The sequence below is a fragment of the Strix aluco genome, chromosome 4 (assembly GCF_031877795.1).
Source record: "Strix aluco isolate bStrAlu1 chromosome 4, bStrAlu1.hap1, whole genome shotgun sequence".
Lineage (NCBI taxonomy): Eukaryota > Metazoa > Chordata > Aves > Strigiformes > Strigidae > Strix > Strix aluco.
The window spans coordinates 90,490,715-90,505,116 of record NC_133934.1 but is presented as its reverse complement, the minus strand read 5'-3'; the positions used below and the strand labels follow the sequence as shown (position 1 = coordinate 90,505,116).

The following is a 14,402-nucleotide window of genomic DNA, read 5'->3' as shown; positions in this document are numbered from 1 at the left end:
TTCATTTTTATCTAAGCATTTTCTATTCTGTTTCTAATTTAATCCCAATTTTCATTTGTAGGAGACCAGTTGTTCCTAGAGCAATAAAGTCATTTTTTGTCCACGTTTATTTTCTCTTAGGCAATTCTATGCTCTTTCAGTAACACAGCTCAAAGATGAATGATTTTCCATGCAAATATTAGTGTTGGAAATTTACAACAAATATTCTTCCCCTTAAGGCTTGTATTCTGAATAACTGGCATTCCGTAAACCCTTGACATGAGCCTTAGTAATATATTTCAGGAGGAGATGGAAGCACGAGTGGAAAGATTCAACTCTCTCAGTAACTATGGTCAAGAACTTGCCAATTCTGGTCACTATGCAACCCCTGAGATTCAGCAGTCCCTCTCCAGACTACAGCAAGCCTGGTCTGAGTTGATCCAAGCATGGCAGGAGCAATATAGAAAATTGTTTCAGGCACAAGAATTACAGGTGAGTAGAAAGATATTCAATGGAGAATGCACATGCCAGTGACAGCTTTCCTCAGTATAAACAGCAAATTTATAAGATGCTATGATGAAAGATATGCTAATAATACCCAGACTTTAATGTATATTTCACTGGTTTCTGGAAGGCATGCTGAGGGCCAAGCACATTCAGTGGTGGCAGGACTTTTAGAAATTGTACCTTTACAAACCAAAGAAATTTACGTGGAATATGTGCTCATATGTTTTTCAAGGGCTATCAAACTTAGGAAAATTTGGTCAAACACTCATGCAACTGGCAGAAGGCACAAACTTAAAATGGAACTTCACTACCAAATTCTATAACCTCCCAAAAAAGACATGGAGGTAGGCAAGTATTGTTAAAATAAATAATCTCAAGAAAAATCTAGCATAGACAGAATACTGTATTTTTCCCTGGCTTTCTTCTAAGAAAAGAACTGTTTTGGCTGCAGTTTTCCAGAAATACTTCCCTGTAACAGTCATCTCACTTACAAAAATTCTGCTCAAATGGCTTGTTGGCAAAAGTTAGAAATAACTGAAACAGAGATTTTACAACAGGGAATGTCAAGTACCTTAAATAACAGCTGGTGCTACTAGTCCCATCAAAAAAGCTTCATAGATATGAAAACTTAAACCATATGGTAATGGCTGTTTTCATACTTCTTTATGAATTACAATCTACTTATTTTGGGCCATGATACCATCCTTTTTATATTGGCCAGTTACCTTACACAACACTCTCTACACCACTAGCAAACAAGCTACAAGTACTTGTATTGTATCCTATGTCTTAGACAAAAAGAAATAATCATATTATAGAGGAGAAAATTACAATAATAATTGTTACACATGTGGTTTTTGTAGCATCTGTTGCTTATTTCTATGCAGTGCTAGGTAGTTAATTTTTGGAATAGCTGTGGAAGTTTGTGTTTTTCAGCCTACTCTGCCATAGTCAGGTTTGCCTATGCCTTACACCATGTTTATGACTGCTTTTTTTCCCTACACAGAAATTTTATGGCTATGTGGAACAGACTGAGAGCTGGCTTAGCAGCAAAGAAGCTTTCCTAGCTAATGAGGACTTAGGGGTAGGTGCTCCGAGAAATTACAATTTTTTCTGCCATTGGTTTGGAGGAAAGGGAGCTGTGAAGTATGACGATGTGCTCTGAACCTTCCTGTGATTTCTTTCTCCTTCTGAAGTTACTGTTCTGTCTTGTTGACGGTTTAGGATCAAATTTCTTTCCTTGATACTTTACACAGGATAGGATTCTCAGACCAAAGAGTAATGAAACTGTCCAACCACTCTGATTATAGCAGGAAAATGAGACTGCATCTCTCTAACTGGTCACATCTGACCCAAATATATTTGCCAGCAGCGTGCAAGTCACCACTGCTGACATACCCAGTGTAGCTTTAAACTACCTACCTCAGGTACCAGTAACACTGCAATAACTGAAACCGCAGACTGATGCATGGGTTGCAAAAGCTATGCAGGATGCTGGGTATACATTCTGATGCTTAGCTTACCCTGCACCTTGTTAAAGTAGTGTTACCAAATTAGTTGTCTCTGCAAGAACTACAATTACATCTCAGAGTTCATTGTAGACATAATTGGTACAAATGGTATGAAAAGCATATAATGCTAGTGGCTGGTGTCTGTCTGTGATTTCTAGCCTGGAGGTATGTATTTACAGTCCCTCCATTAAAGTATATGAAACTTAGATGGAGCCACCCATTTTCCAGTCATATTTAGCTCAGCAATGTACAGAAAATGCTCTGTGAGTACTTTCCCTTCCAATGACTCATGTAAGCATCCAGAAGTTTCATTTTTTTCCTGACTCATTCAACGTGAGCTTTATTGCTTCCTTTAGAATAGTGGGAAAGCAGAGTTTATTGTGGTAACAACATTTTGACACCACTGATTCTAAAATTAAAAGTGCAGAGGGGTGCTGAAAAGAGAACTCTGAGTCATTAAGCTTGGGATTCACAAATGTTACAAGAAGTCAAATTCTGTGTTTCTCTCCGGATTAACTGTAATGTCAGGCTCCAGTCCTCAGACTGAAATCTGGATCTGAGATCTTCCAAATTCCATGGGTTGAAACCAAGGCTCTAATTATAATCTCTTTCTGTGACATATTTGTTCACTTAACTCTGATCTCAGTTTGGCATCCCGCATTTGCTTCCAAAATAACATCTGCCTTAAGATTGATTTATGATTAGGAGCTGATGCTTTATCTCTTGGGAAGTGATATATTCTATGCAGTACAACAATATACAGGAGAAGCTAAGCATCCGGCAGTTAGTCCAGTTTTGACCCCGAAATAATGGCCTCAGACCATGCATAGAACATTATTTAGGCCCCAAGTCTCAGATTCAATGCCAATAAATTTCACAGACCAATAAATTTTCTTGATAGCTTGCAAATGTGGGGTAAATGCCATTTAGCTTCTGGATTATCAGTGTTGTGGATGGAAAAACTCTGACTGAAAGCAGCTTCCCTTTGTTGAATTCTATCCAGGACTCAGTGTCTAGTGTGGAAAGCCTACAGCGGAAACACATACAGTTTGAAAAAGCCCTGGAAGCTCAGATGGAGAAAATTGATGAGATGGCTTCATTTGCTCAGCAGCTAACGCAGAACAAGCATTATGACTCGGACAACATCACCAACAGATGCCAGGCCGTTCTCAGGAGGTGAAGTCAAACCTTTCCTATGTCAGCCACCATTCTCTTTTGCAATGAGACTCTCCTCATGTGCCTAATATCTTTAAATGGTTTAAGAGAACCATAAACTGGTTTGCATTTACTGAACTTCGTGCTTCGCACTGTGGTCTTGCCAAATTGGTCTGAGTCTAGTCAATTTTTTGTTAGGAGGTTTGCAAACTACAGTGAAGTGGAGGGAGAGTGGGATTCAGAAAAAGGCAGTTTTCCTGTAATTCTGTATCCTGGCCTGGCCTTAGGGACAGTGCTGCAAACAAAAGGCAGAGGCCTGCTGTGCCATTAAATACTTCATTATCATGAAATACCATTGAGAAAAGTCATTTGCTACACAACTGATTTTTCACTGCTCTAATGGTGTTGATCTTAAAGCCCTGCTCAAATCATCTATTAGGGCGTTTGCAATTTTTCTGATCAGATCTTGCCCTTTCATGTGAATTACTTTATATTTCTCCTAGCATGTTGCATATTGTTCATCTTAAATGCTGACAGTAGAAGCAATTGTACTCAGTGCTATGGTAGATGAAAAGATACACATAAAATTTACAAAGAGAGGTTGGAGATCCCTTACAATTAAAGTGAACGTATGAATTTATTAATATGATCAAACTATCACATGCCTGCATTAACATAAATAAAGTGCTGCAGGTCCACATTTGGAAAAAAGATGAAAGGATGATGTAGCTTTGGTTTATCAGTGATAAATTCCATCATACTCACAGGCTTTCTATATAAGAAACATGCTGAGTTTATGTTGTTTTGTACCCTGAAAGGCAGCAATGGTGATTCTTAGAGGCAGATATCATATATACAGAATTTGTGTGTACTTTAAACATATCTATCTGCTAGTAATCCTTCCTGTAGTGTCCCAAGCATCATCTCTGACAGACCAAATCATGGGAGGGTGCATATTATGGTCATTTCTCTCCTAGAGAATGGAGTGTTAGATCACGTGTGTTTTAGAGATGAAAACTGAAAACCCTTATCCTATCTAATTCACTCTGTGGCTTTTACTTCACACATCTGTCTTCATCTCAGAAAGGAGAAACTGCTGGAGAATGCTGCTGCTCGCAGACATCTGCTAGAGGAATCAAGGCTTCTGCAGAAGTTGCTGAGGAATTCCTTTGAGGTACAATTACACAGGATTCATGGTATTATGGTTTCTTAAAACATACTGTGCTGCATATATCTGAATCCCTGGGGGGATTTACTGGGAGAAAAATCAAGGAACTGAGCCTGGAATGAGATTATAGTGGGAAAGATGAGGATAAGATTGAAGGGATATTTTTCAGCTTTCAAGTCACAGCTTCCCTCCAGTCACCAGATGAAAGATCTACTCTTCTTTGGACACCAGCAAAATGCAGAAGAAATAAATGCATTAAAAGGGAATGTGCCAACATTTTAAAATTCATGGGAAGAGACAAATTAATTATTTTCTAGTGAGATACTTACAGTGAGTTTAGAACTAGGGAGATAATTATCCTTTCTCCGCCATGCACACAAGCGTACATGCACACGTGTGCCCACGCACTTTCTCACCGCAGAGAGGCAGCCCCCTTTCCAGGTAACAGTGCTGGTAAACAGAGATAAAGTGGTGACTTCATTATGAAAGACAGGAGGAGCTGAGGGAAGCAGAACCTCAGAGGGACAATTCATTTGTGTCCCCACTCACTAGTCCCATGTTTTATACATATTAGAGGAGAGCCTGACAGGTTGGAGCTAAAGAAACACTGAAGGTTTTGTCTACTTCTGTTCTGTCCTCCCCAAAGGTGGCTGCCTGGATAAATGAGAAGAATAGCATTGCCCAGGATGATAGCTGGAAGGATCCAAGCAATCTGCAGACCAAACTGCAGAAGCACCAGACTTTCCAAGCAGAGATCATGGCCAATAGAAATCGCCTGGACTCCATTAAATCTGTGAGAGAAGCGGGGTTGATGGCGGGTGGGCAATTGGCATGAAAGTCTACAGAAGTCTGAGTTACAGTGATCTCAAACAAGCAAGGGGGAATCACTGTCCCCTCGCTGACATCATTCACATTGTCTCTGAGGGAACTAGGAAGCTTATTCTTTTAGACCATCAAGAACTGTCTGTGTCCATCAAGAACTGTCTGTGTCCATCAGTTTCTTTCAACTTCTCTCTTGTTGTCTAGTGTGAGCTTGCTGTCTATAGTCACTGTGCATACAATGGAAAGAGATGGGTGCTTTCAATGAGAGATTCAATCCACTGACTTCAGGGACTTGTCTCTGGGGTGAATGCCACTATAGAGGTATACCTGTTTCTTTCCAGCAGGGAACCTAGCTGATAGGATGCACAACTTCAACAAGTCAGTATCCAACAAAAAGGATCTAGAAGAGTTTTCAAGTGTTGCCTTTGCAGAAACATGCTAGCAGTAGAGATACGAGGGAAGTCTGACAAGCTTTGTCAGATACTTGGCAGAAGCTGTGATCAGATGATAAGTTTGGAAGGACAGACTGTTACATGTTTATTAACCTTAACTTCAGCACAGTGCTTTTCAGCATTAAAGGTAGATTCCCTCCTCAGACTCAACTGCATACAGTATTGTAGAACCCCCTTTTTCTAAAAAAAAAAAAAAAAAAAACTTTTAACCCCTCTTTGTGCAAACACAACAGGGGGTGTAAAGGGTGGAGTTACCATTCTCTGTGAACTAATCTGGTTTTAAAGAGCTGTTTGAACAATCTCTTTCTCATTACTTCTTGACGCCCTGTGTTTTTCATTGGGAATAGCCTTAGTTATTGCTCTTTAGAAGAAAATTAACATGTGCTGTCCTGGTACAGCTTCTTTCTCTTCTGTGCCTCCTCTTCCCCATTGCAAAATGTAGAAGTAACTCTGTTTAACTTTCTAAAGCAAACTTGGTCCCAGCTTAAGGATATACCTACACACACTTCTACCTGATGGAGGTCTTTCTGTGCACCCTCTACCTTTTCTTCTGCCAACCTGATAAGCATCTGCAGCTCAGGATTAGAAATGCAGATAGACTTTTCTTACATAATGCAGTGGTACAACAGTATATGGTTAAAAGAGGTTTTATCTCATACAGTGGTTCACTTGTATGAGATAGTTCTCTTTTAACATGCAAGGAAGGGAACAGAAAAGGACATGTGGTTGGACAATCTCAAACAGTGGTCATAGAATGTGGGCCATCACAGAAAAAACTGAGTGCTTGCAAACTAGGTTCCCTGCCAGCTTTTAGGCAATGTAGCTGTTGTGTAATGAAGATTCTCTTTATTCTTTGTCTTCTAATATTGTCTTCTAGGATTTAAAATAATCTTAGAGGCCAGAAAAACAGGAAAATCAGTCTCTGCCCTAGTTTCAATAAGCATTTTGCTTTTATCTGTTTTTTTCTTTGTCTCTGCAGCCTCTATCTGTTATGTCAGGAAGTGATTGATGCAGCTGGCCCTTTACATAGCAGTGCCGGTAGACTTTGTTTATGGAGGCAAAAGTGATGTATTCTGGTGATCAGCAAAGGAAGAAAACTCTGACTGTTCTCTCTGCTATAGGAAGGGGAGAAGATGCTCCATGAGAAGCACTATGCAGCTGAAGCCATTCAGTCTAGACTACAAGAAATGGAAGAGCTATGGGAGGAACTGCTAGCAAGTTGCCAGGATAAGCGGACCAAGCTGCAGGATGCTTACAAGGTAATACAGGGATGCCAGCAGTTGGGTCTTAGTGTCATTTCCAGAGATAGCACAGCTGCCTTGCTACACATCTCATCTATGAGTGTGTCTCTTGATGCAATCAGACATGATTCTTCAAGACCATTAAAGCAAAGAAACTACTAAGTGTGGACTGATTGAATGGAATTAGTGGGAGAATTGGAAATCCCTATGAAGGGAAAAGGATCTGTAGGCTGTATTCCCTTCAGCTTTCTGCTGCTGGTTTAGATCGGGATTCCAGAGAGGGATAGATACTGAGGGAAAATGTGTTCTCATATATGTCAGCTTCTACATCTGTCTCAATGACACCTTTTCTTCAACACACTAAGAAGCCCACAGCTGCTTTTCATTCTTCTAGCTCCACGCACATGACTTCTCATGACTGTGAGTTTTGCATGGGCACACTGTTGGTATACAATAGAGTTCTCCCTTTAAATGGCTTCCTTTTAAGGTTCTGTGTCCATCATTTGTATTTGTGCAACACAAGTAAGATTAGCTCTTGATGTTCTCTGCATCTGTTCTTGCATTCATTCTGACTGAATTCTCTTCTTCATTTGGACCACCATCATATCTCGGAAGAGTTCACTGAGCACTGGGAATCTTCTCTGTGGTTTTGTGTAATTGTTACTGAAAGTGGTCAAGATTTTTATATCATATTGTCTGTCCTAAAGGTTTAAAAGACATTTTCTTCTTGCTTGTCCTCAGGGCCTTCATTTTCAGCGAAGTGTAGAGGATATGGAGAAATGGTTGGAAGATGTGGAAAATGAATTGAAAGCACCATATAGTAACAATGATCTGGTGGTTTTGAACAGTCATCTGAAGAAACAAGAGGAACTGGAGGAAGATATTGCTGGCCATAGGGATCGGCTGCAAGAGCTTGTGGTCACAGCTCAGCAATTCCAGAAAGAGAAACATTTTCTTGCTGATGAACTAGAAGAGAGAGTGGATCAGCTGGTGCAGAGGTGTGTGAATGCCTGGCCTGTCTTCTGCCATCTTTTTCCTATTTTTATCAGCCTTTTCCTTCCCTGCTTATTTTTTTTTTCTTTCCTTCTCTATATCATTCTGAAAAGAACATTTTGCATTCATTCCTTATGAATCTGTGGTCCTCATTGTGTTCCCTTTAAAACCTGCAGATACAAAAGTCTACGTGACCCTCTGCAGGAGAGACGTGGGAGTCTGGAGGCAAGTAGGCTTCAGTACCAGTTCTTCCGAGATGTTGATGAGGAGTTGGCCTGGGTTCATGAGAAGCTCCCCATGGCTTCCTCCAGGGATTATGGCCAATCCCTGACAACTGTTCAGAGTCTACAAGAAAAGCATCAGGTAATGTCACATGAGAACCATTCTCAGTCTTTAGAATCAAAGAGAAAACACAGAATTCAGTTTGCCTCTGGCAAACTTCATCTGCTGTGCTTTGGCTAACGGGAGTCATGATGCCAGGGATTACTCTTATCCTTGTCTGATAATAATAACATTTTTCAAAGGATATGTCCGTGACTTGGCAACATGTGGGATTCCACGCTGCTTATCATTGCAGTGGGGAGGTACCACACCATATGCTTTTCTGTGGACACATTGGCTCTTTCTGTGGACTGAGTTCAAAACCTGACCTTTAAAACACAAAATAGATTTTACAAACTGTTGTGCATGCTATCGTAGCTTCTTTGGGCAACAGATGCCCTAACATATATGCTTTGAAACTCAATAAGTACATCCAAGCAAGCTCATTGCTCAGATGTCTCAGGATAAGGTCTCAAGAAAACACCTTTCCCCAAAACTCTTTCTACTCTGGAGGGAGGGAGTTAACAGGATATTATGATGATCCTTAGGCAACCTTCATTCCAGTGGTAGCATTCAAGATAGCTGCTGAATTATTTCACAATGTTCAGATGGGCCATCAGAGAAAGCAATGCCTGGAACACTGTCATCCCAAGTACCAATAAAACAGGAGCTGCCTTCCTAATCGTTTTTTAATAAAGAACACTGTCTCTTTGCAAACATGAGATGGAAGAAAAAAAAAAAGCCTGCTAAAAGTTTCCAGCAGCTATTGGTATTTAATGTTAGCATTTAAGTGCCAGGTCAAGTGCCTCTGGGGAAAATCTGTGCAATCTGCAGTAGGGCTGGGAAAAACAGATGATCTTACAAAGTGGGAGTGTGTGATATATATACATATATATAGACAGAGTAAGCCCAAGCATTTGGTGCAATCTACGTGTCTACAAATAAAAATCTGAACTTGCAAAAAATCTGAAATGTCCCCAGGGTAAAAAGTCAAGACTACTACAGGTGACATACTAGGACAGAAATGAAGTCTTTAAAAAGTTGATTTATCCTAGATGTATTCACAATTTAGTGAAGAATTGCAAAATGTTTTTAAATGCATCTCCCAGAATATTCCCAAGTAAGAACCATGGGTATATTCTGAATAGTTTGCACCTTCTTAGTATTTGGTGTAATTCTCATATTTGTAAAAATTATGTATTTAAGCAAGATGCAGTTGGTGACTTTGAGACAAAAAGCTTGTTTCATCATGATTAAAAGTATAAATGTTGTTATGTGAGCAATTACTACTAAAAATTATGAGCTGATTGACATGGTAGGGAAGTAATTAGGTTCATGGAAGAAAGGAATACTTGAGCTGAATTAAACCGAGGAAATATTTGGGATAAATGAAGGAACAGTGGAGATACTGCTTTAGGCTGCAATTATCTTTGTGTTAATTGGCCAGGTCTCAAAATATTTCAGTGAACTATAAGAGTGGGAGATAAAGACCATAATACCAGTGTATAATATAATGGCAATTCTTCCTGCCATTTTGTTTCTTATTCTTCTGGAAGCAGGAGTAAAATATAAGCTTTGAATTCTCGATCTTTTAGAAGCTAGAGTCTATACACCTTTTTTTTTTAATGTTGGCTTACAGGAAAACAAATGTCAGAGGTAAGATAACAGTCAAGAATTTACTTAGTTCCACCCTCTATTGTTTGTCTGAATGAGCCAGATTTGCAAAATTCAGTCCTTGGTTTGTTACCACAAAAGAGATTTTGCACAAAATGTATCAACCTGAAAAAAACCCCAAACTGTCTTGCAAAGCTGTATTTACACACAAATAAAATATGTGTACGCACAGCTGCTTGGCTTGGAACAGATTTTCCCCTCACTCCCCCCCCCCCCTTTTTTTTTTTTTAATTTCATGTCATTATAAATGAAGTACTGTGAATACATGTTGCTAAATGTTCAACTGCAAAGATGTTCTTCATGCTGCTAGCTTATTATTAATACACAGTACAAGATGTTTTATCATCTTTGCCACTGGATTCCATTCTGCTGGGGTCAAATACGGTGTCACTTTTCAACAACACAGTGACTGTCTTGAAATTAATAGGGGGAAGTTAAAGGCAAGATTAGAATCAGAGCTCTTTTCCAGCCAAGTCTGATACTTAAGTTGAAAAAGCAGCTCCTCTCCTCAGAGAGGGTGTCTTCTACATTAACACAGCACTGCAGTCTGACTCTGAAATTGCCTGTTCCATAGCTATGAAAATAAACAGAACAATTGTAAAATGGTGGGGTTTGTGCTCAAGGTGCTCAGGCATAGTTAGCTGTGGAATGCACATCTGCCCACCGACCAACTGGTGGCATGGTCCTTGCCCACCCACACAAATACCATATGAGGGGGTATATGGAGGTATGCATATGGTTTTAAAATCTACCAGTCTTCCAAAATTAATTTCAAATAAAGTTTTTTAGAACTGCTTAAAGTAGTTTTCTTCTCTCCCTTTCCTCTTGCCAGTCTGGTAGTATGTGTACCCAGAGTGTTTGCCAATGGCTGTTATGCAAAGCTGCATCTTCCAAAAAGGTGTTGGCAAGTGATACATACTGATGAGCAGATGAATTGATTGTTCTTCCCTAGACACATTTTAGTTCAAGAAACACTGTGTAATGGGGTGAAGGTGGCTGTATTTCAGTGGAATCTACAGATAAGAGGTATGTGATTAGTACCTCTTCCTTCCACACTCTGAGGTGGGTACACACCAAGGTCGAAACTTCATGGCTATATTTGATTTCTATAATCACTCCTTCACCCCAGAAAACTCCTCCACTCCACTTTGAGCATTCACTCAACCTTTGCACCTCAGACCCATCTTCGTATATGGAAAACAAATTTATAATGGAATTACATGACTACATTATCTGGTATAAAAATCTCCATAGTTTTTATTTTTGTTCTGTCATTTTACTCTTTACTCTTTACAGAATTTGGAGAATGAGATAAGCAGTCGGGATGCTTTGACCAAAGCAGTGCTCAGTACAGGGCAGAAACTGGTAAGGGGAGGCCACTCTGCCTCCCGCAAGATTATGGAGCATCTGAAGGAGCTTGAGACTTCTGTAGAAACCTTGAAGGCAGAGGCTCAAGAGAGGAGACAGCGGCTCATGCAGTCATATGAAGCTCATCTGTTCCTGAATGAGGTAAAGATGATTCATGAGAGATTTATTTTGGTCTCTCTTTGCTCAAAAGAACCGATACCTATATTGTTGAATGGATGCAAGTGCTGAGATAGGAGCAGAATTCATACTGTCCTGATTTTTCATATCTGGTAAATATGGATGCACTAGAGAAATAACAGTTATTTTCCAACTGACTGAAGTGAGGCATTACCATGGAACCATAATTACTGGGTTCTGGGTGCACATTCTTTAGAACAGTGTCTGCTAGATTGCATTACACCTAAGCTGCTCTCTGTTCTTACTGATATGTCTCTTTGGGAATCACTGCTTTTCACTTTTCTTTGTCTTGACCTAAATCACAGCTGTGTTCAGGCTCATCCCTCTATTTTATACAGCTACTGGAGGTGGAGGCATGGTTGGTAGAGAGGAGCTTCATTCTGGAGACCTCCGATTATGGGAAGAATGAAGAATCCACGCAAGCTTTACTTCGTAAACTTGAAGCTACCAAGCTGGACATGGATGGTTTCAGGCCCCGGATTGAGAAAGTACAGGAAACAGGTGCCAGCTTAATAAACAAAGACAGCCCAGAGAGGTAGGAAAGTAAAAACAGGCTTCTGCTCCATGTCTAACAGAAATGCCCAGAGAAGGCAAATATAGAAAAGTTCAGCCTTTAGTAGCTGTTTGTTAGCTCATTCAGAAATATGATTTCAGGGGACATCAATCCCTCCTTCCCCACCATCACACACACTCAGGCCCCAAAAAGCTTGATGATTATTTTAATGTTTTCATGACTGTTGTTTTTTAACAACAGGCCAATTAGTGCAGATGAGCTTTGTTGTCCAGTCTATTCCCAGGACTGTCATCTAGGTCTCATTTACCATAAAGATTCAGAAAACACTGTGCTTGGGAAAGGAAATGGACATTCTTGACAATTCACTGGTTTTCATTGCCAGTTTGCTTTTATATCTGGGGAGGAGGAAATGAAAAGAGCCACCATTTGTATGAGATACTTTAATTTCCTGAACTAGCTGGTTTTAACAGCCTGGCATAACTCACTCCATGATGTTATCTGGTTTCTTCTGTATTTTGAAGGTATTTCAAATTCAACCTGTCAGAAAAGACGATGTTCAGAAAGAACAGTAAACCAAAGGCATACCTTCTGATTCTTGTTCTTTGCAGCCCAGCCATACTTTCAAAGCTCCAGGGGATCCTAGCAGACTATCAGTCTCTCCTACAGAAGGCTGAGACCCGGAGAAAACACCTGCAAGAACAATTCCAGCTCTATCAGTTTGAAAGAGAATTTCAGCTGGTGGATGCATGGCTTTCCAGTAAACAGACTGTAGCAGAGTCCGCTGACTATGGGCAGGACTTAGATGATGTTGAGGTAAAAGAAAATAAAAGGTATTGTATGTATTGTGTGGCAAAGCAGGAATATTTTTGCTGCAATTTTTGTGTAGCTACTGACAGTGAAACATGTTACAGAGACAAAAACTAAGCAAACCAATTATCTCTGCAGCAAGAACTCAGACTGGTTTCTGTCTACTTATACAGGGCTTTCTGGTAGCATCCTCCAACAGAAAAAGTAGGTGCATCAGAAAGTTAGCTTTTTCTTGGGATAAAGTGAGGTCAGCACACTTCACTGCTGGCCCTGATTATAAATTTGACAGGGCCTAAAAATTTGACATGACCAGGGGTATGGTTTTGTAACAATTTCAGTGGAAAACACTGGGATGCAGCGTTCACACTTCTAGCTGCTGATTTAAAGGATAGATTTCCCCTCAGGTCACACAGTGCAGAGAGGTATAATTCATAGTATCCACTCTTCAACAAGTGCTGCCTATGTGGACAGCCTAACAGGTGAAGTTTCTTAGCTTTTGATCTGGGCAGCATCTGTTTGTCAGGATGTGGATGATTTTTCTCTGTGACATAAGATGTTAAATGATCAAAACAACAGATGCCCCCTTCTGACTCCAGATCATCTAGGTTTATCAAGTGATTTGCACTTGCAGACTGCAATACATAGCTTTTGTGTTATACAGTACAGAGAAAGTGATTCCTTCTGCCTTTCTCATAGAGGTATGCAGAAATTCTTATATCTAAGTCTGTGTCCTCATTTATCCTGCAGGTCCTTGAGAAAAATTTTAAAGATTTTGTAAATGAGGTGAAACCTCTGGGACATTCCAAAGTTGTCTCCTTAAATGAGTTAGCATCTAAACTAGAGAAGGAGGGCCACAGCAAGATGGATGTTATCCAGAAGAGAACAAAGCAAAGCAATGAGATGTGGGAGAAACTATGCCATGCCATCCAGACAAGGACAGAGGTAGGAAATATATGAAAAATTGGGGCATTGAATTCTCTGCAGTTTCCCATGTCCTTCGTCCCTTCCCAAACCAATGCATTGCTTATGTTGAAACACAAGGTTTATAAGAGCAATGGGTGTATTCTGTTCTATTCTTTCTTGATTCATTTCCCTTTATAGGGAAACTGCTTACCCTACTGTTCCTGGCAAGACTTATACTTGAGAGATATTTATCAGCCTAGAGTAATTATGCTTTCCTTAATTCACTGCTAGTTCTGGTTTCTTGAAAAACTAAGCCAATCTAACAGTTTACCACCGCTAACAGGAGGCTGGCTCTGGCAGTCACTGGACTCTATTAAACTACTTCAGCTTATTAAACAAGATGAAAACTCTCCAGATTTTTCTGCTGAGTTAGTTGCTTGAAGTCAAAGAAGGGTTATGGGAGAGAAGGTGATAGAGGACACAGAGCCAAAACCCCTACGTTTCGGCAGCAATTAGCTGTTAAATCAGCTCACCCCCTCTCATGAAACTGCAGTCACGGATGTGTTTGGAAAAGCAAAGACGACACATAGAACTCAACATTTTTGTGTTGAGAGAGAACGTAAAATGTCAGATGTCCTCAACTCTCTTTTTCACTCCTGTTACATATATATTTTGCTTATGAAGTGGCTCAAGTCCACTATTGTCTGTTAGCAGTAGTAAATGCATGACAGAGTTAATATATAGTTTGAATGTAAAATAGTATTACAACATTTTTTAATTCTGTCTTTTCAGAAAACCTAATTTTCACTT

General features: G+C 39.9%; 1 protein-coding gene across 1 annotated transcript in view; it reads left to right on the top strand.

Moving 5' to 3' along the window:
• Positions 1-14,402, top strand: part of SPTBN5 (spectrin beta, non-erythrocytic 5) — a 100,593-nt gene that overhangs the window by 73,741 nt on the left and 12,450 nt on the right. Inside the window, exons 46-57 of the mRNA XM_074824177.1 lie at positions 283-471; positions 1,493-1,570; positions 3,001-3,173; positions 4,236-4,326; positions 4,967-5,113; positions 6,716-6,853; positions 7,577-7,833; positions 8,005-8,191; positions 11,120-11,332; positions 11,707-11,903; positions 12,491-12,695; positions 13,437-13,631. Coding sequence (XP_074680278.1) covers positions 283-471; positions 1,493-1,570; positions 3,001-3,173; positions 4,236-4,326; positions 4,967-5,113; positions 6,716-6,853; positions 7,577-7,833; positions 8,005-8,191; positions 11,120-11,332; positions 11,707-11,903; positions 12,491-12,695; positions 13,437-13,631 — 2,070 coding nt within the window. The remainder of the gene's footprint in view (positions 1-282; positions 472-1,492; positions 1,571-3,000; positions 3,174-4,235; positions 4,327-4,966; positions 5,114-6,715; positions 6,854-7,576; positions 7,834-8,004; positions 8,192-11,119; positions 11,333-11,706; positions 11,904-12,490; positions 12,696-13,436; positions 13,632-14,402) is intronic.